Consider the following 19235-nt stretch of genomic DNA (forward strand, 5'->3'; position numbering starts at 1 on the left):
TATTCCTAAAACCCAGGTTGAACTCCAAATTCCAGGGGTCAAACGGGGTCAGGCTAGCAATCAGCTCCACATTTTCCTAAGCGGAAAAAGCCCTGAGCAATCAGTCACTGACAAGCAGTTCATAATGACCAGTCTGGAAGTTAATGGCCTGAGGCAAGGGGGGGGGGAGAGACTTGGAGCTTGTAATATTCGTTGAGAAAGGAGAGGAGTGTCGTAGGATTGGGGCATGAGGAATGAAACAAAGAAACCACCTCTCCATGAAAAGGACGAGGACAGAACCCTGAAGAAGAGAACAAGCATCTTCCTTTCCTCCAACAGGCCAGTGGTGAAGAAGACCGGAGAACATGTGGATGCCCCACGTTTATTCAACTACAGCTTCCATCTCATCTGATCATTGTCCACATTGGCCAGCACTGATGACAGCTATGATACAACACCAATGGAAGGACCTTAAGTTCCTATGTTTTCCACGAGACTATAGGGACGTGGTGGCGCTGCATGTGCTGCAGGGTCAGAAGACCAGCAGTCATAAGATCGAATCCACGCAACGGAGTGAGCACCCGTCGCTTGCCCCAGCTCCCGCCAACCTAGCGTTTCGAAAGCATGCAAATGCAAGTAGATAAATAGGGACCACCTCGGTGGGAAGGTCACAGCGTTCCGTGTCTAAGTCGCACTGGCCATGTGACCACAGAAGACTGTCTTCGGACAAAACGCTGGCTATATGGCTTGGAAACGGGGATGAGCACCATCCCCTAGAGTCGAACATGACTGGACAAAAAACTGTCAAGGGGAACCTTTACCTTTACCTTATAGAGATTTGGGTTCTTCTCCAAGCTCCTTTCTTCTCTCTCAAATATCTTGGGTCAGTCCCAAAGAGTTGGCCCATTAAATGAACAGGAACCGTAGCATCAACAGCTAACTGAAGCTGTGATTGCACTGGTAAAATAGCTTGTTTCCTGAAGCTGAGGCTCCAATCCTTTGGCCATCTCATGAGAAGAGAAGACTCCCTGGAAAAGACCCTGATGTTGGGAAAGTGTGAGGGCAGGAGGAGAAGGGGATGACAGAGGATGAGATGGTTGGACAGGGTCAACGAAGCAACCAACATGAATTTGACCCAACTCCAGGAGGCAGTGGAAGACAGGAGGGCCAGGCGTGCTCTGGTCCATGGGGTCACGAAGAGTCGGACACGACTAAACAACAACAACAAAGCTGCAATTCTATTGATGTTTTTAAAAAAGTGGATCACAACATGCACAGTGGATCTCAGGTTGTTGTTTTTTTTCTGCTTGGAGTCATGTTATTCTATTCAGAAGCACATCATTTAACCTCCCCCTGAGAGGGTCTTTTATTTTAATGCATGGATCCACATGGTTTTTATATAGGATCACTCCCGGGCACTTTTCATTTCTGTGGTGTATTTTGTGAGTACAAATGGGAACAGCTGGAGCAAATCCTTAAACGGACAGAAGTAACCAGCGTTTCTAAAGGAACAAACAGCTTTGTCTTCTCTCTTTCCCTCAACTCACCCCATCAGTTGGGGAAAGAAGCCAGTGTGAGGGCAGAGTGGGGAAGCCCCAAATTAAATGATTTTAAAAGCCTGTAGAGGCCCCTACAGTACAGCTTAAAAGGCATTAACAGTTTTCCAAGAGGAGCAATAGAAAAAGGCAACGCCTTAGCCACTATCTCAAGGAGACACAGACAGTGGCCCATTTACCATGTGACCATCACATGACTTTCCAACGGCACTGAAAAACTGCCATGTATATCAAGGGGTTAATCTGTTGTGTAGATAAGCCCTTGGTTTGATTGGTTCAATCGTCTAGAGATGAACAAGAACCTCCTAGAAGTTCCATGTGATCTTTTTTCAATAATTGCTAGACATATATTTGTCAGCTGATTGGTTACTTGAATTATATACTCACGTCTCGACTGATCAGTTCAAGGCAGCCGAAGAATTACTATTGTATCAGTACAATTGGTAGTTGTTCTAAGAACATAACCAAAGAGCTACCTCATCTGACCTAATGTTTCTTGTACAGTACTAGTAAACCTGAGAACTCCAGGCAGTTCATGCAGGCCAGGACCTTCTCCTGCTGACACTTCCTGAAAACTTTTATGTAACAGCATTTCTCATCCAAACAGGTAAGTTGTGGATCCTGGCTAAAAAACAATATGGACTGATGAATTTCCCCATTGGAATGCTTTGAAACCTGTTTATTGCGTTCCAATGGGGAAGAATCATTGTTGTCTAGTGAAGATCGGCCATAGGAAAGCCACTTTGCGATCAGCTGTTTAAATCGCTGTCTTGCGAAGCTTAGGTCCCGAAAACACCTGTTTTGCGAGTGCAGAGGGAGCTGTCAAAATCGTTGTCTAGCGAAAACTGGTTTGCGAAGCAGGGACCAAACATTGTCCAGCGAAATTCCCCCATAGGAATCACTGTTTTGCGAATCACTATAGCGATCACAAAAAGTCAATGTCTAGCGAAAAAACTGTCATGCGGGGTAACTGTCTAGCGAGGCACCACTATTTTTCTAAAAGCTTAAGAAGAATGCAAGGAAGAGACTTGACAAGAGGAAACTGAATTTGGTCATTCTTTTGGCTGTCAGTGATAGGAAACACAGGACACAGAGAGAAGGATTTTGAATTTTCTTCCCCTGTTGCTCATGAATAGCAATGATAGAAAATGGACAGGTGGCTCCTTATTCAACTGTTGAGAAAGAGCTCGTAGCAAGGTGTGCTTATTCCTCTTTGTATGTCCTCCTCATATCTGGGCACATACAGTGGACCCTCGACTTACAGACGGCTCGACTCACAGACTTTTCAAGTTACAGACTTCTCTGGCCGCAAAATTTAGATTCGACTTGCAGCCGGAGAATCGACTTACAGACCAGAAAAAAACCAAAATGGAACAAAAATAGAATAAAAACTGCCAGCTATGGGATTAATCAGTTTTCAATGCATTGTAGGTCAATGGAGATTCGATCTACAGACTTTTCAACTTGCAGCCACCGTTCCAATATGGATTAATTCCGTAAGTAGAGGGTCCACTGTACTACCTCTAAACATCAATACTTCACTCAACTGTGATGACTTGTAGCTATGTTACCGCCATGCTCTGTGAACTTGCTTTGTCTACTTCGAAGAAGCCACCACAGCTGGTGACCACCACAGCCATCACGTCTACTGGCAAAAAATTCCAATACAGTGTTGACTCGCTTAACGAGGATAATCCGTTCCAGCAAAATCGCTGTAGAGCGAAATCCTTGTTAAGCGAAATAAAAAAATCCCATTGAAACGCATTGAAAACCCGTTCAATGCATTCCAATGGGCTGAATAGCTCACCGTCCAGCGAAGATCCTCCATAGGGGTGGCCATTTTTGGTGCCTGTAGTGCAAGGAATCCATCCAAAAACACAGCGGGGAGCCATTTTACACAGCGGGCGGCCATTTTGAAGCCACCAATCAGCTGTTTTAAAAACATCATCTCACGAAAAATCAGTTCCCAAAGCAGGGAACCGATCGTCGGGAAGTGAATTTTGCCTATTAAAACATTGTTTTGCGCGGTTTCGTCGTTTAACGAGGCAACCGTTAAGCGAGGCACCACTGTATTAGGGTTGCAATCCTATACAATCCTGAGAGTGATATCCAGGCCATTAGTTATTCATGTTTTCCCCGATCAGTTTTGAAATTACTGTTGAAAAAAGCTCATGTACTGTACGATGATTTTAACGGTCTATCAAAGTATCGCTTGTTCTTGCATTTGTATTTTGCAATGACCACATGGCACCCTTTCAGTTCAATGGGATTACTGCAGTGCAGTTTCATTGGCTGACCTCAAATTCTAATATTACCACCAAGAGAGACAAATTCATGTTGAAAATCTCCATGAGGCCCATCTTTTGTCCCTGCCCTTCCAGGTTCTCAACACTCAAAGGAAAGTATAAATGTGTCGCTCCATCTTTTCCTGTCATTACACGGCAAGGGTGAAAAAGGATCTGGATTCACCCTTCATTGTCGTTGTTTAGTCGTTCAGTCATGTCCATGTGACCCCATGGAGCAGAGTACGCCAGGCCCTCCTGTCCTCCACTGCCCCCAGGAGTTGGGTCAAATTCATGTTGGTTGCTTCGATCATGGGTCCCCTTAAAATTCCTCCGCACCATGATACAGTGGTGCCTTGCTTAACGAGCGCCCCGTACAGTGATGAATTCGCATAGCGATCCCTCTTCCGGGATCGCTAATGCGAAGGCATCGTGTCAGCCCCAATGGGCGAAATTCGCATAGCGAAGATCGGTAAGCGTTTCGCTTACCGACCTTCGCTTTGCGACCCGCGGATCAGCTGTTCAGCGGGTCCAAAATGGCCACCGAAACGGCCGCGGGCAGCGTTTTCGTGCCCTTGGTAAGCGAGGGGAGGGCGCGAAAACGCTGTGCGCGGCCATTTTGGGTGTTCTGGCGGCCATTTTGGACCCGCCAAACAGCTGATCTGTGGTCTCCCTGTGGCCGAAATGGCCGCGCGCAGTGTTTTCACACCCTCCCCTCGCTTACTGAGGGCACAAAAATGGCTGCCGGACCCGGAAAACATCACTGTACGGTGAGTTTTCTGCCGATTTGGAACGCATTAAATGATGTTTAATGCGTTCCAATGGCTTTTTTTGATCCGTACAGCGATGTTTTCACATAGCGAAGGTTAATCCGGAACGGATTAACCTCGCTATGCGAGGCACCACTGTACAAATATGGCCAACTCCTTTTCTTTGGGAGTCGCAGGTCACTGGACTTTTCCATCCTTCTCATTTCTGCAGCAGCCTATCCAGTTGTTTTTTCCATCCCCTTCCCCCTCCACCAAGACTTCCTCCGGGGAGTGGGTTGTCTCTATAGCTTATAATTACATTCCGTTTGCTCCATTTCATTTTCCCTCGAGCACCAGCTTAAAAAAAAAAGCATTTTCAGCAAACCTTGGAGTTCTCCTGAAAACACGCAGAGCCTTAAATGGGAACAAACCCCCACCCCACCCCCCACGAGGTGTGTAGATTAGATTTGCAATTCCTGGGCTGATGGTTGATGTGTTGGCCGATACCCGGAATTGGAAAGAGTAATAGCAAACCTGGAGGGGGGGAGAAATCGGTTAATAAACCAGTATTTGGAAGTGACCTGGAAAATGGGAGGTCTTCAGGAGAACGGGGTCTGGCTGTCAGTGGAATTAGAGGAGACAGCTGTTTAACAGAGCCACGGATTATCCAGCTCCTAGGATTCATATGTAATCACCAAGCTTCTTAGATTTCCTCTCTGTGCCCCTTCTCCCCTTCCCTGCTCCCCTGCTGTCACGGAGTTTGGGGAAAGAGACAGAGATCAAGATGTGCTAGATTTGTTAACTAAATTCCTTGAGGATGAGATATACAGGATGAATCTCCGAGCCGCTCTGAGACAATGACCCCTCACAACATTGAAAGAAGAAGATGGCCAATCTGTTTGGCTCGGAATGTAGTCCAATCTCATTTGGAGAATTGAAGCCGCGCGGGAGGGGATGAGGAAGGGAATTAAAGACAGAGAATTAAAACAAAGTGAGGAATGAAACAGAATCTCCCGGGTCGGCGAAAACTTGAATGCAGCTGAATTCACTACATTATTCACAGTTTTCGTGAATTTATGGATATTTTTGCAACTGCAGCTATTTTATGACTCAGGGAGAAGACGCTCTTGGTCTCCTACAGGCCAGTCTCAAACTCTAGCAGGGAGAGACAACCAGATGCTCTCCAGGCATTTCTGGACTCGAGCTCCCATCTGGAGGTCTAAATTCCCAAAGTGAGGAAGAGAGCTGCTAAAGCAGTGGTTCCCCAACCTTGGGACTCCAGATGTTCTTCGACTACAACTCTCATAAGTCTTCACCACCACCTCTGCTGGCCAGGGTTTCTGGGAGTTGAAGTTCAAGGTTGGGGACCATTGTGCTAGAGGACATGAGACAATTAACCGCAAATCATTCTGCGCAGCTCCTAACAATTCTCACAGGTTCCTATGCTTACCATAGAATCATAGTATCATGGAGTTGGAAGGGGCCTCTAAGGCTATCAAGCCCATCCCCCAATCAAGGCAGGAATCCAAATCAAACCAGAACGGACCGGTGGGTGTCCTGTTTTCTCTTGAGTGCCTCCAGTGTTGGACTAGCAGGACTAAAGCTACACTTCAGCTGAATTTGTTGTTGTTTAGTCGTTAAGTTGTGTCCGACTCTTTGTGACCCCATGGACCAGAGCACACCAGGCCCTCCTGTCTTTCCCTGCCGCCCGGAAGTAGGTCAAATTCACGTTGGTCCCTTCGGTGACCCTGTCCAGCCATCTCGTCCTCTGTCATCCCCTTCTCCTCTTGCCTTCACACTTTCCCAACATCAGGGTCTTTTCCAGGGAGTCTTCTCTTCTCATGAGATGGCCAAAGTATTGGAGCCCCCGCTTCAGGATCTGTCCTACTCGGCTGCATTTCAGCTGTCAGTGAATTCAGATGGATCTAAACACCACTACATGTCAGCTATTCTACAGAACTGAACACAAAATGTCATGACATGGTGAACTACCAAATGCTATAAAATATTGAGATAAAGCTCAGATACCAAATATTTGGTGGGCCTATCATTTTTTGAATATCCACTCAAGATCAGCTTTTATGGAGAATGTGGGGAAATGTCAACAAACAAACTGGAACAAACAATATCTTTGTTCCAGTTTTCAAGGCAGAGAAGGGGCTGGTTTGTTTCTTTATTAAGTAGCCCCTAAGACATGGGGGGCTACTTAATAAAGGGGGGCTAGGTTGGCAGGAGATGGAACGAGCAACGGGAGCTCCCTCCGTCACATAGATTCAATCTTACGACGGCTGGTCTTCTGACCTTGCAGCCCAGAGGCTTCTGCAGTTTAACCCACAGCACCACCACATCCCTTTTGTATCAATGTTGCTCTATAAAAACCAGACACTGCATCCTCCTAGTCTCCTTGCAGGGGAATGAATCATGCTTTTCCCTTCCATGGGGAAGCTTTGAGAATTTCAGGGATGTAACAGTCTGGCCCCCATGAAAACTTTTTGCGGGCGACATGGGTGGGGGATATAGGTGGGTCATTGATGGATATGGGCAGGACAAACACACATATGTGTGCGCACACACAGTTCTTTCACACATACTTTCAAATTGGTTCATTCCCCTGTACGCACACACACAGAGAAAATCAGCCCTTCCTCCAAGGTTTTCATCCAGACTGGTTGGGGAGACATGCTATCATCATGTGCCTACACACAATCTTGGTCAAGTTTATTGTTTCCCATGCTGTTACAGATGGGGCAGGGAGTGAGTCGGTCATTCCAGGGCTCGAATGTCCATCCACAGATGGTTGGAACAAATGGCTTCATTGACGGCCCATCCAGTTTTGCCCTGAGCCTGCCAACAAAAGCTTCGGTAACAAAGGAAGGATTGATAACAGGTGGCAGGCAGAGGAAAGTAACAGCAGTAATATTTCCATTTACGCAAAACGTCAGCCAGAAAAGCAAAACCATCCATCCTGTGTCACTGCTGTCACAACTGGTGAATTATATCTTATGGCTAGGCGGCTAACGAAGATGAATGAGTGAATGGCACCCATCTTTTCTCTGCGTCTCATATTCCAGGTACGAATATTCATGGCTGGGGAGGAGGGTGAGGGAAATCAAGCTTTCACAGAAGGGCAAAGCAGGGAAGTGCGACCGAAACAGACTGGAATTGGGCTCCTTGGCTTGCAAATCAACACCTTCATACACACCTTACCGATGGCAACACAGATGATGTAAACCTTCACTTCAGGCACTGAGATTCTATTTGCCTGATTGAAAACCTGATATGATTCCCGAGAAGACAACTACAGCCCTCATGATCTCCAGCTGGAAAGCCGTAAACCCACGATCCCCAATAGGAAATGGCTTTCTGTGTCAATTGCAGCTAGAAAGATATCTTGAGGGGCTTCTCTTGTGTAGCAAGACTCAAAAATCCATCCTCATGCCAGTTCCTTCCTTTCCCAAATCTTCCCCCACCCACAACGTGCATTCCAAGCTTTCCAATCATTTGCTTCCAAGGTAAAGAAGCCTGAAGGGCCTTCAGGATGAGATAAGAAAGCATGATATCATTGGATTGAATCATCTCCGCGGATTTTGCCAAGTCAGTGTTCTGCAAAATCAGCTAATGAGGTGGAAATATTTTCCATGTAAGCTCGCAAGTCGCATCCGGATTCAGTCAACTTCCCCCACACCTGAGCATCCTCAGGCTAGAAGCATCCTGTGACCTATTCGGTATGAGACTAAACCAGTCAATCCAAAAACTGTACTTCCCAACACAATTAAAACTTTGCAGAAGTGAAGCCCCCGGGCCAGCAACGTGCTCAGACTTTGCCAGCATCAACATCTCCTTATCTGACAAAAGAAATGGTCACCAGAGGCCAGAATGCTGTTGCTTAGTTACGTCTACAGAAGGCAAATTAACCCATTGCAGAAGCTTCTGACTGCTCATTAATTAGTCCAGCAGTTTAGTGCATACCCCAGGATCTAAACAAGGATGGGGTAACAGCAAGCGAGAAGCCTTATCAAAGAATGCCATCCAAAGCCATGCATCTCACCTGTTTCTCGGACATGATGTACAAATACTTGTGATCTACTGAAAAGACCATATCCCGCAGTATTGGTGCCGTATCCACCACTTGGACAATCTCGTACTCAAGGGCGCCTCTGACTGGGCCATCGACGCGGATCTGGAAAATCAAAGAGAGGAAAACCAACATTGAAAAAAGCTGAATGGTGGGGGGGAAAAAACTTCTGTTATTTTTCTGCATTTCAAGAACGTATTCAACGCTTTTACTCCGTACATGGTGGTGGCACCCAGGGATCCCTCACCTGGGTGAGGAGCCTGATGCCGAGGGAGGCCCGGAAGGAAAAGACACGAAATCGGGCCTTCTCGGTGGTGGCTCCTCGCCTCTGGAATAACCTTCATCCAGAGATTCATGTGGCCCCTACATTGGGTATCTTTAAAAGCCAACTAAAAAAAGGATGTTTGTTCAGGCCTTCCCTCCAGTCAATACCTGATTCTTTTTCTTATTTCCTCCTTTATTTCTTTTTATTTCATTTTCTTGAATTTTCGATCTATGTAACCATGTGTTTTTATTGATTTTATTGTATTGTATTGGAAGCCGCTCAGAGTGGTCGTATGACCAGATGGGCGGGATATAAATCAAACAAATAAATAAAATAAAATAAAAAGTAGCCAAATAACCTGCAACCCCTTGCCACCATTGCATAACAAGGCATTTTTAATGGGCTAAACTGTTGTGAGAAGACAAACGTCCTTGGAAAAGACAATAATGCTAGCAAAAGAGGAAAACAGAACATGAGATGGTTTGACTCAATATAGAAACCACCGCTTTTATTTAGTATGATGGAAGTGAGGTTTTTAGAAGGGAGTTTTTTTGGGGGGGTGGGGGAGCATTAATTCATAGGGTCCCCACCCAAAGTGGCAGCTATTGGACAGCACATCACACTGCCACCCCAATGTCTACTACCTTAGGGAGTGGGGAAGAGTCTCTCCCCTCTTATTGTCTGAGCTTGCAATTCAGTGTTCACTTGCTCCCATTCTGCCCCCCCCCAACGAGAGAGAGAGAGAGAGAGAGAGAGAGAGAGAGGCATTTTTGTTGTTTTTTTCTACTGCACAGCCCATTCCACCCTCAACTCCCTTCCTCTCTAGGAACCCAACTCAGTATTCATTTTATCACAGGCCTATGGACAGAACCCCTGGTTAGGTAAAGCCTGTTGGCCAAACACACATACAGTACACATACACACACTGCCGAAAAGATATTACAACCCCGCTGGGGTTCGCAACCCACAGGTTAGGATCCCACCAGTTAGACGGTACTGTTCTGTACAATGGCAGTATATACCACTTCCATTCTGTAGGAGAAAATGTGTTTGAATGCCAGCTGTTGAAGAACATGTCTGGAAGGAGGCTATCACCATCATGCACAGTTTGAGGGCTTTGTGTAGACATCCACTGCATGGACCGCCATTTGAAAAAGCTACTTTTGGGGACTAAAAGCCCCTGAATCCTTGAGCCAGCCTAGTCAGTGGCTACCCTAGGAAGGAGAGCCTGGGAGATGTAGTTCAAGAGGGCAGCTTTTCTGAGCTCAGGTATGAAGATAAGTTGGAACTAGATTAGTTTTGGTCTTATCCAGCATCCTCTTCTTGCACACTGTTGTTGTTTAGTTGTTTAGTCGTGGCCGACTCTTCGTGACCCCCATGGACCAGAGCACGCCAGGCCCCTCCTGTCTTCTACAGCCTCCTGGAGTTGGGTCAAAGTCATGTTGGTAGCTTCGATGACACTGTCCAACCATCTCGTCCTCTGTCGTCCCCTTCTCCTTTCCCAACATCAGGGTCTTTTCCAGGGAGTCTTCTCTTCTCACGAGATGGCCAAAGTCTTAGAGCCTCAGCTTCAGGATCAGTCCTTCTAGTGAGCACCCAGGGTTGATTTTCTTCAGAATGGATAGGTTTGTTCCATTCTAAAGGAAATCACATGCCGGAACTCAAATACAAGAATATAGAGGATTTTTTTTTCAATTATATGGTAAAATAAACTGAACACACGCACACACGGACACGCACACACACTTATTTGTCTTTAACCTTAGACACACCTGAAGCCATGCAGATGTGCACCTAACCAACGAACTGGCACATTCAACCTCCTGTCCCTAAGCCAATCTGGCAGCCCTGAAGGATCCTGACATAAACGACATTCATTCTACATCCCTCGAGCCGCTCGCCATTCATTTTTATTCTGCCAGGCAGGTTGCTATTAAAAACAGCCGCCCGGCGCTCGGCAAAGGTCAACCATCAGAGGGACCTTCCTGGCAGCTGTTTGTTTGTTTGTTCGAACATTATCTGGGGCTAGCGGTTGTATTTATATCCACTGAAGTATCAAGACAATTAATATCCTCTCCCGGCAGCAAACAGATGCCTGCGTTCAAGTGTTCCAGCTTCAGGCAGGCTTGGAATGATCTCCTTAATGAGCAAACAATACTATTAATCTTTAAAGATGCAGGCACCGTTTCCATTTATATATATGGATGGCCAAAAGGGTATTTTTGTGCTAAGCCAGGCCGACTGATAGGTAGCACCACCAGCGACTCAGGCCAACAAAAGTCTAGACCAGCCATTGTCAACGGGGGCCATATGGCTTCATGGGGCCCTCTGGAACATCTGAAGGGGCCACAGACTTGAAACAATTCTCCACCCACCACCTTATAAGGTTCATTCAGTGACTTATACAATCCCGATCCAGCTTACATTTCTTTCATATTGTGTTTATGGCCCTGGCTGAAAAAAAGTTGAGAATGGCTGGTCTAGAGCAGGGGCCCCCAACCCCCGGTCCACGGCCCGGTGTCAATCCATGGCCTTGGCTGGACCGGGCCACTGAGACAGATCTTCCCGTGCACTCCCCCCCGCATGCCCCCCTACACAGCCCCTTTGCGCATGCGTGCAAGTGTGCACCACATGAGCACCCCCACCCTTTGCACATGTGTGCAAGTGCCCGCATGCTATCTCTTTGTGCATGCATGCGAGTGAGGGGGTGCCGCCCGCTCCCCACACATGGACCTCCGTCTCCCCAACCGGTTCACGGTGTCAAAAAGGTTTGGGACCACTGGTCTACAGGATCCAAAATAATAGGTAGAACCCTCTGAGGAATCGCATATTGATGCTACATAAATGCACTCATCGCCCAGCGTTCATTACGGAGTCGTAATGTGTCCGGGGAAAGAGAGGGCATGGAAATTGTAATTATTTCTATTTAGCGCAGAAACTGGCAATCTGAGGCAAGATGGGGTGGGTGGGTTTGTCAGTGATCTCTTTGTAAGCTGTGAAAGACGCAGCAAAAGCTTTCAGAACGCCGATGCATTTTGTAAGGGGGGGAAGAGGAATGGAACCCTTTGCTGCTGTGTAGGTCATGACGGCAGCCGTTCATATCTGACATAAGCCTTCCCACGAAGAAGTCCAAACGTATTCACTGGTGTTTACTCTCAGGTACGGATTCATCTGAGCTTGGAAATGCTCCTTTCTTGACTGCAATGCTGGGGCATAGCTTGGAGGAAGGGGCACACGATGCAAGGAAAGGCATATTGTGGCTCTCAAGTCACTTTTGACGTATCATGAGCCTAATGGGTAAGTTACCTGGAAAGGGTGTACAACCACTGTTTAACCCCCAAATACCTAGGCCTTACTTTGGATCCTACACTTACCTTTATGAAACACTGTCAAAATACAAAGCAAAAGGATTCCACCAGGAATAATACTCTTTGAAAAGTATTGGGGACCAGCTGGGGCATGCAAGCTCAGAAACTAAGAACCACAGTCTTGTCCTTATGCTACTCTGCAGGCGACGGGGCCACCCAGAGTGTTACAGTCCAGCCCATGCAATACAGGTTGAAATAGCAGTCACGGAAAACTGCAGAATAATTTCTGTACCCCTGGAGTCACCCCATTGATAAAATCAATTACCTGGCAGGTGTCACACCTAGTGGCATAAGGAGAGAGGCAGCTAATTATTAGCAGCGAATAATCAATGACTCAAAGTGTCCCCAGCAAATGCGCACACACTCTTCAGCTACCTTCCTGACCTTTCCAGATTAAAATCAAGGTGAAGTTCAGAACACCTCTGAATCTCAAAGGAACAGCAGAGAATGCCAGGTCTATAATGTGCGGGGGGGGGGAGAGAATGAACTTCCCCGGATTTCTGTTCATTTTAAGAACTACCTACTCTTAAAATGGAGGGAACTCCCAGGAAAATCTTGCCCCCAACCACACGGAGAACTGGGTTACCTGAATGTCACTTAGTAGCTTACAGACCAGCGTTGGCCAAGTGAACCTTAAAAGACTATGTGTGTGCACATGTGTGTTTGTACTGACATTATCCTTTGTGAGTGCAGAGAAGAACAGGCAACTTCATGCATATCAAAGACTTGATGTTAGCTGCTCCAAATGCTCTTGATGTTTATTAGGTGAAAAATACCAATATACAGTGGTGCCTCGCTAGACGATGATAATTTGTTCCACTGAAATCGCTGTTTAGCAAAATTATTGTCTAGTGAAAAGCATTTCCCCATTGGAATGCATTGAAAGCTGTTTAATGTGTTCCAATGGAGAAGAATTGTCATTGTCTAGCGAAGATCAGCCATAGGAAAGCCGCTTTGCAAACCGTCCCGAAAACACCTGTTTTGCGAGCATGGAGGAAGCTGTCAAAATCATTGTCTAGCGAAAATCGGTTTGCGAAGGTAAAGGTAAAGGTAAAGGTTCCCCTTGAGAATTTTTGTCCAGTCGTGTTTGACTCTAGGGGGCGGTGCTCATTCCTGTTTCCAAGCCATAGAGCCAGCGTTTCATCGGAAGACAATCTTCCATGGTCACATGGCCAATGCGACTTAGACACGGAACGCTGTTACCTTCCCACTGAGGTGGTCCTTATTGATCTACTTGCATTTGCATCCTTTCAAACCATTAGGTTGGCAGGAGCTGGGACAAGCAACGGGAGCTCACTCTGTTGCGTGGATTCGATCTTATGACTCTGGTCTTCTGACCCTGCAGCACAGGCTTCTGTGGTTTAGCCTGCAGCGCCACCACGTCCCCTATGTAGGTGAAGCAGGGACCAAACATTGTCCAGCGAAATTCCCCCATAGGAATCACTGTTTTGCGAACTGCTATCGCGATCGCAAAAAGTCAATGTCTAGCAAAAAAACTGTCATGCAGGGAAACTGTCTAGTGAGGCACCGTTGTATTTGTTAATTGTACTACTGTATGGTGTTTCTGACACGAACAAAGAAAGACAGATGCCCATCCCAATTTAAGCTGGAGTGAATTCAGACAGCTACCTGGCAGGTATCCTTTGATTTATACTCCTGCATTGAACAGGAGGTGGGACTCGATGGTCTTACACGCTCCTTCCAACTTCATGATTCTACGATGGCACAGCTGAATCCCCCTATCTCAAAATTTCATCTGCCTCTAATACCTTCTATGCCAAAAGTAACCTTCCGTTACATAACGAAGGTTGCAGAGCTTACATGCCAGAGGTCTATTGTCAGAATACCGAATCTCGCACAGCAAACGGTGCAGAAAGACAGTTCTCCATTCAACGTCCCACAGGAGATAACCCCAATGGCGCAGAACGGAAGACTGATCTCCGCATAAAGCAGCTGAACATGCTTAACCTCAGCAATCCTGGGCATACCTGCCAGCTCGGCAAGACAATTCATCCCTACAGATTCCTTTTTCTATGGGTCTTTTAAGTTAATCTCATTAGGAACTATCAGATCAAAACTGCTGAAGTCTCCAGTTTCCACAAGCTGCATCTAGGCCAAGTTCTCCACCCATCAATCTGAGCTGGCCATGCAGCGTTATAAGTAAACAGAGACCTCTCAAATGCCTTATTGCTCTTCCAATGTCACTTCCCCACCCTAGTACAGTGGTGCCTCGCTAAACGATGATAATCCGTTCCACTGAAATTGCTGTTTAGCGAAATCATTGTCTAGTGAAAAGCATTTCCCCATTGGAATGCACTGAAGCCTGTTTAATGCGTTCCAATGGGGAAGAATCGTCATTGTCTAGCAAAGATCGGCCATAGGAAAGCCACTTTGCGATCAGCTGTTTAAATCGCTGTCTTGCAAAGCTTAGGTCCCGAAAACACCTGTTTTGTGAGCGCAGAGGGAGCTGTCAAAATCGTCGTCTAGCAAAAATCGGTTTGCGAAGCAGGGACCAAACATTGTCCAGCGAAATTCCCCCACAGGAATCACTGTTTTGCAAATCGCTATAGCGATCGCAAAAAGTCAGTGTCTAGCGAAAAAACTGTCATGCGGGGGTAACTGTCTAGCGAGGCACCACTGTATATAAATCTAATGTCCCCCAAAAGGATGGGAGGTCATTCTTGCAGGCTGCAAATTCCCAATGTGAGGAAGAGAGACGTGGGCACGTGATCCAACACTTGTGCCTATGAGGTCTTCCAGCAGTTCCATTGATTTCGGCTACGACATTACTTCATCGATCCCAGCAATCAGAGAGGGCAGTCAATCCATGGGGGTGGAGGGGGTCATTGTGGGTGACACACCATCCTTCCCCCATGTCTCCTTCTCCACCCAGTCTTAATGGCCTGTTCTAATTTGTCTAATGTCCTCTAACAGCCAATCAATCGGCCATAAAACTTGCGCTGAGTCTTCCGCGGCAGGAGGCCGTTTCAAACACCCTGTGCAAATTCAGCAAAATAAAGGTACAGTGGTGCCTCGCTAGATGATGATAATCTGTTCCGCTGAAATCGCTGTTTAGCAAAATCATCGTCTAGCAAAAGCATTTCCCCATTGGAATGCATTGAAACCTGTTTTAATGTGTTCCAGTGAGGAAGAACTGACGTTGTCTAGCGAAGATCGGCCATAGGAAAGCCGCTTTGCGAACCACTGATCAGCTGTTTAAATCACTGTCTTGAGAAGCTTAGGTCCCGAAAACACCCATTTTGCGAGCGTGGAGGGAGCTGTCAAAATCGTCGTCTAGCGAAAATCGGTTTGCGAAGCAGGGATCAAAGATTGTCCAGCGAAATTCCCCCATACACCACTGTAGCTCCCAGAGCCTGGGGAAGCTCCTTATCGTGTCAACAGTACCCCCACATTTCAACACACACCCCAGGCGTCGTGGCCGGTGGCCCCTGGGTAGGGACAGAGACTTCCGTCCACCATCTACCCGAATTTTGAGAATTGAAAAAGAAAGCTGCACCCATCCACCCATTCCAAGCCTTCCCTATCCCCTGCAATTCTGCACACTGAACAAATATGGAAAAGGAAGCGGAGGACCTGATTCTCAACAAAGACGCTGCTCTTTTGTAATTCACCCCTTTTTCTCAAAGCATCAGCTTTTCAGAACTCTACGTCTTGAGAAACACACATGGGCTGCAGGTTAGAAAACAAAAACGTGCACTGGATAGTGTTTGTAAAATATAGCGGTGCGGATGCACAACTTAACTTATAACAGACAATTCAAAGTGCTGGTCATAACTTATAAAACCCATAAACAGCCTGGGACCAATTTATGTCAAATTTATTTATTTAATTAATTTATATCCCACCCATCTAGAGCGAAGTTTACTCTGGGCGACCGTAAGACTGTATCTCCCATTATGAGCCAGCTTGGGTGTTAGGATTACCAGGAGAAGTGTCTAATGGGGACATGGGACAGGACTTTCTTGGTGGCTGCTCCCAGACTGTGGAACTCCCTCCCACTGGAGGCCAGTCTCGCCCCCTCTTTGCTTTCCTTCCACAAGCAGGCCAGGACCTTTCTCTTCAAGCAAGCTTCCCCTGAGCGGCTGCCAGCCTGAGTAGGACTTTTAAACGGACTGTTGCGGCTTACTGCTTTGAATGTGGTTTTGGTGTTGCCTTGGTTTACTGCCTTCTTTGTGTGGCATCTGTTTGATCCTTTTTAGAGTTTATATACTTACTGTTTTTAGCTTTAAATATTGTCTTTTCATGAAGTAAGCCACCTTGGGTCCTTTTGAAGGAGAAAGGCTTAAAATGCTCACGATTTCAAGCCGTCGGCAGCAGTATTGTTTATTATTTATTTAGAAGATTTTTTCCATCATAAAAATAATGTCTTTATTAAATGAATAATAAATCATACCGCTGCCCCACGGTTTGAAATCGAAAGAAATGCTTTCTCAGAGCATGGTTTGGGCAGGAGAATCGGGGAGGAAGAGTCCAGAAAGAGAAGAAGAAGAAAAAATGTTTTGAAGTTGTGTTGCCTGTGAAAACAGGGAAAGGGGTTATCCCACTGGTGCCTTTACCACAACATGAAAGCATCCTTCAGTGTCGAGAGACTAGGGTAACATGCTCTGAATAGAGGACTTAGATCAGTGTCTAGTGTGGCTGAGGAGGCCAATTCGAGAGTGACCGTCCCTTCCACACTGAAGACAAATCCAATCTGTCCCCTATCCAGCTCCCTGGTTTGGCTGCTTTCGGGACTGCCTCTTTGCCTTGGCCTGCTGGACAAGGGTCTCTTCAAATTGGGAGAGGCCGTGATGCACCGCCTGCCTCCAGGCTGAACTCTCAGAGGCCAGGGTTTCCCATCTGTCGAGGTCCATTCCTAAGGCCTTCAGATCCCGCTTGCAGATATCCTTGTATCGCAGCGGTGTTCTCCCTCTGGGGCGATTTCCCTGCACTCATTCTGTATCCAGGAGATCTTTGGGAATCCAACCATCAGCCATTCTCATGACGTGCCCAAGCCAACGTAGACGTCGCTGTTTCAGTAATGTATACATGCTAAAAATTCCAGCTCGATCTAGGACTACCTGATGTGGAACTTTGTCCTGCCAGGTGGTACCAAAAATGCGTTGGAAACAACGCATATGGAACGTGTTCAGCTTCCTCTCCTGCTTTGCACGGAGGGTCCACACCAACAGGAGAAGAAAAGAGCTCTCTTGGGCAGATGCACAACTTAATCGGCCTGGTCTCTTTCAGCAGCACTGATCTCATCTTAACCTCTGAGCTAGAGAGGAACCTTGAAGAAAAACGTACAAGTCATGGGTTGTATTCCAAGGAAAGCATCAGCCACTAACCCCCTTTGTTCCGCCAACAGGGATGCAAAATTAGGTCAAAGCAAGGTCTTCATGTGTAAACAGAAAGGGCTGGAGCAGAATTGATCCCTCCAGGTCCTGTATACCCGTAGGCTCCCACAGGGAACAAGTTCAAACAGGCCACTGCTTCTCTGAAATATGGAAGGTCACACCAGCATGAGCAGGACCGAGTCAAGGCTGACCCCAGCCACTTTCCTGCCCAAGGCATGACAGGAAATGGCACCCTGCTCTCTAGGGAGAGTGCATGATACCCACAGCCCATCAAGTTCTTCTGGGGCCTGAATCAGAAATCTCCATTAAAAACCCTCCCAAACCCTGCAACACAAAAAGGAAAGTCATTCAACGGAGTGAACTTGTAGTCTTCCAGAAGCAACTCCCATGAGCCCCAACCATCACAGTCTTAGGGCACCAAACAACATCTCAGGGAAATGTTCTACGTCTCCAGGTTTTGAGGCCGACAGACGAATCTCACAGAGAACACCAGGGCAGGAGAGGAGCTAACCTAGCTACCCATCTCGATCAACTCCTGGCTAGCACCAGCTGCTACGGGCTTGGTGTGAATGCTTTTACAGGAGTGCATGCCTGTGTGTCGCTGGTGCCTCGCAGAGGCGGGAAGTGCGGAGCAGACTGGAGCAAGATCCGGTGGTGGGTGTTCCTCTCATGCCACCTGGAGCAAGGCAGGGGATGAAGCACCAGCATGAGAACCTCTGAGCCTTCTTGTTGCATCAGAGCGGAGCTGTCAACATGGTCCCCACAACAGAGGTGGTGGGAAAGCTTCAAACTTTCTTCCCCCTCCTGATGAGGCAGTGGTTCCCAATAGAACTCCAAGGCACTGCCAAACCCATCCAGGGGAATCCGTGACAGGACTACTCAGGCTGGGCTTTCCCCCTCCCTTGTTCCCCACTCACCCAAAGTAATGTATTGGGGGAGCTGCAGTCAGTGACCAATAAGTCAAGCGAGCTGCATGTTGAAAACATTTAGGAACCACTGGGCTAAGGGCAATACAGTGATGCCTCGCAAGACGAATGCCTCACGCAACGAAAAACTCGCAAGACAAAAGTGTTTTGCGATTTTTTTGGTGACTCGCAAGATGAATTTTTCTATGGCCGTGCTTCACGAGATGATTCCCCACGACTTTTTTTTTGGTTTGTTGTAAATCACACAACCATTAGTACCACGCTTCACAAGATGAAATTTTCACAATACGACATGACTCACAGAATGAATTAATTTCGTCTTGCGAGGCATCACTGTATGTCCCCATTGAAATTATCAGGCAAAATGGGCCCGGAGTGCTGTGTTGATGACCCTAACGCTCCGGAATGATCAATAAGATATGTACTAAAAATCATCAAAGAGAAGAAAAATGGGGGGGAAAGAGCTGCTGTTGTTGAACCTTCTTAGAAGGAACTAAGGCTGCAGCCGGTCCTTGTCTCTTAGAACTAACCTTAACTGAAAATATTCAGGACAGATGTCTGTCATCATGGCAACAAAACACACTTGTGTACAAGCAGCCAACTGAACCGTGAAAGCCTCCAGCTTCAGGATTCAACTATCCTTGAGTGAGCAATGTCTAGAAAACCTAAAGGGGTCGG

At 46.8% G+C, this 19235-nt stretch overlaps 1 protein-coding gene across 1 annotated transcript in view; it reads right to left on the minus strand.

Moving 5' to 3' along the window:
- PLXNA4 (plexin A4) overlaps positions 1–19235 on the minus strand; it is a 635072-nt gene that overhangs the window by 295492 nt on the left and 320345 nt on the right. The window contains exon 4 of the mRNA XM_073002484.2: positions 8615–8746. Coding sequence (XP_072858585.2) covers positions 8615–8746 — 132 coding nt within the window. The remainder of the gene's footprint in view (positions 1–8614; positions 8747–19235) is intronic.

The sequence above is a fragment of the Pogona vitticeps genome, chromosome 5, assembly GCF_051106095.1.
Source record: "Pogona vitticeps strain Pit_001003342236 chromosome 5, PviZW2.1, whole genome shotgun sequence".
NCBI classification, from domain to species: Eukaryota; Metazoa; Chordata; class Lepidosauria; order Squamata; family Agamidae; genus Pogona; species Pogona vitticeps.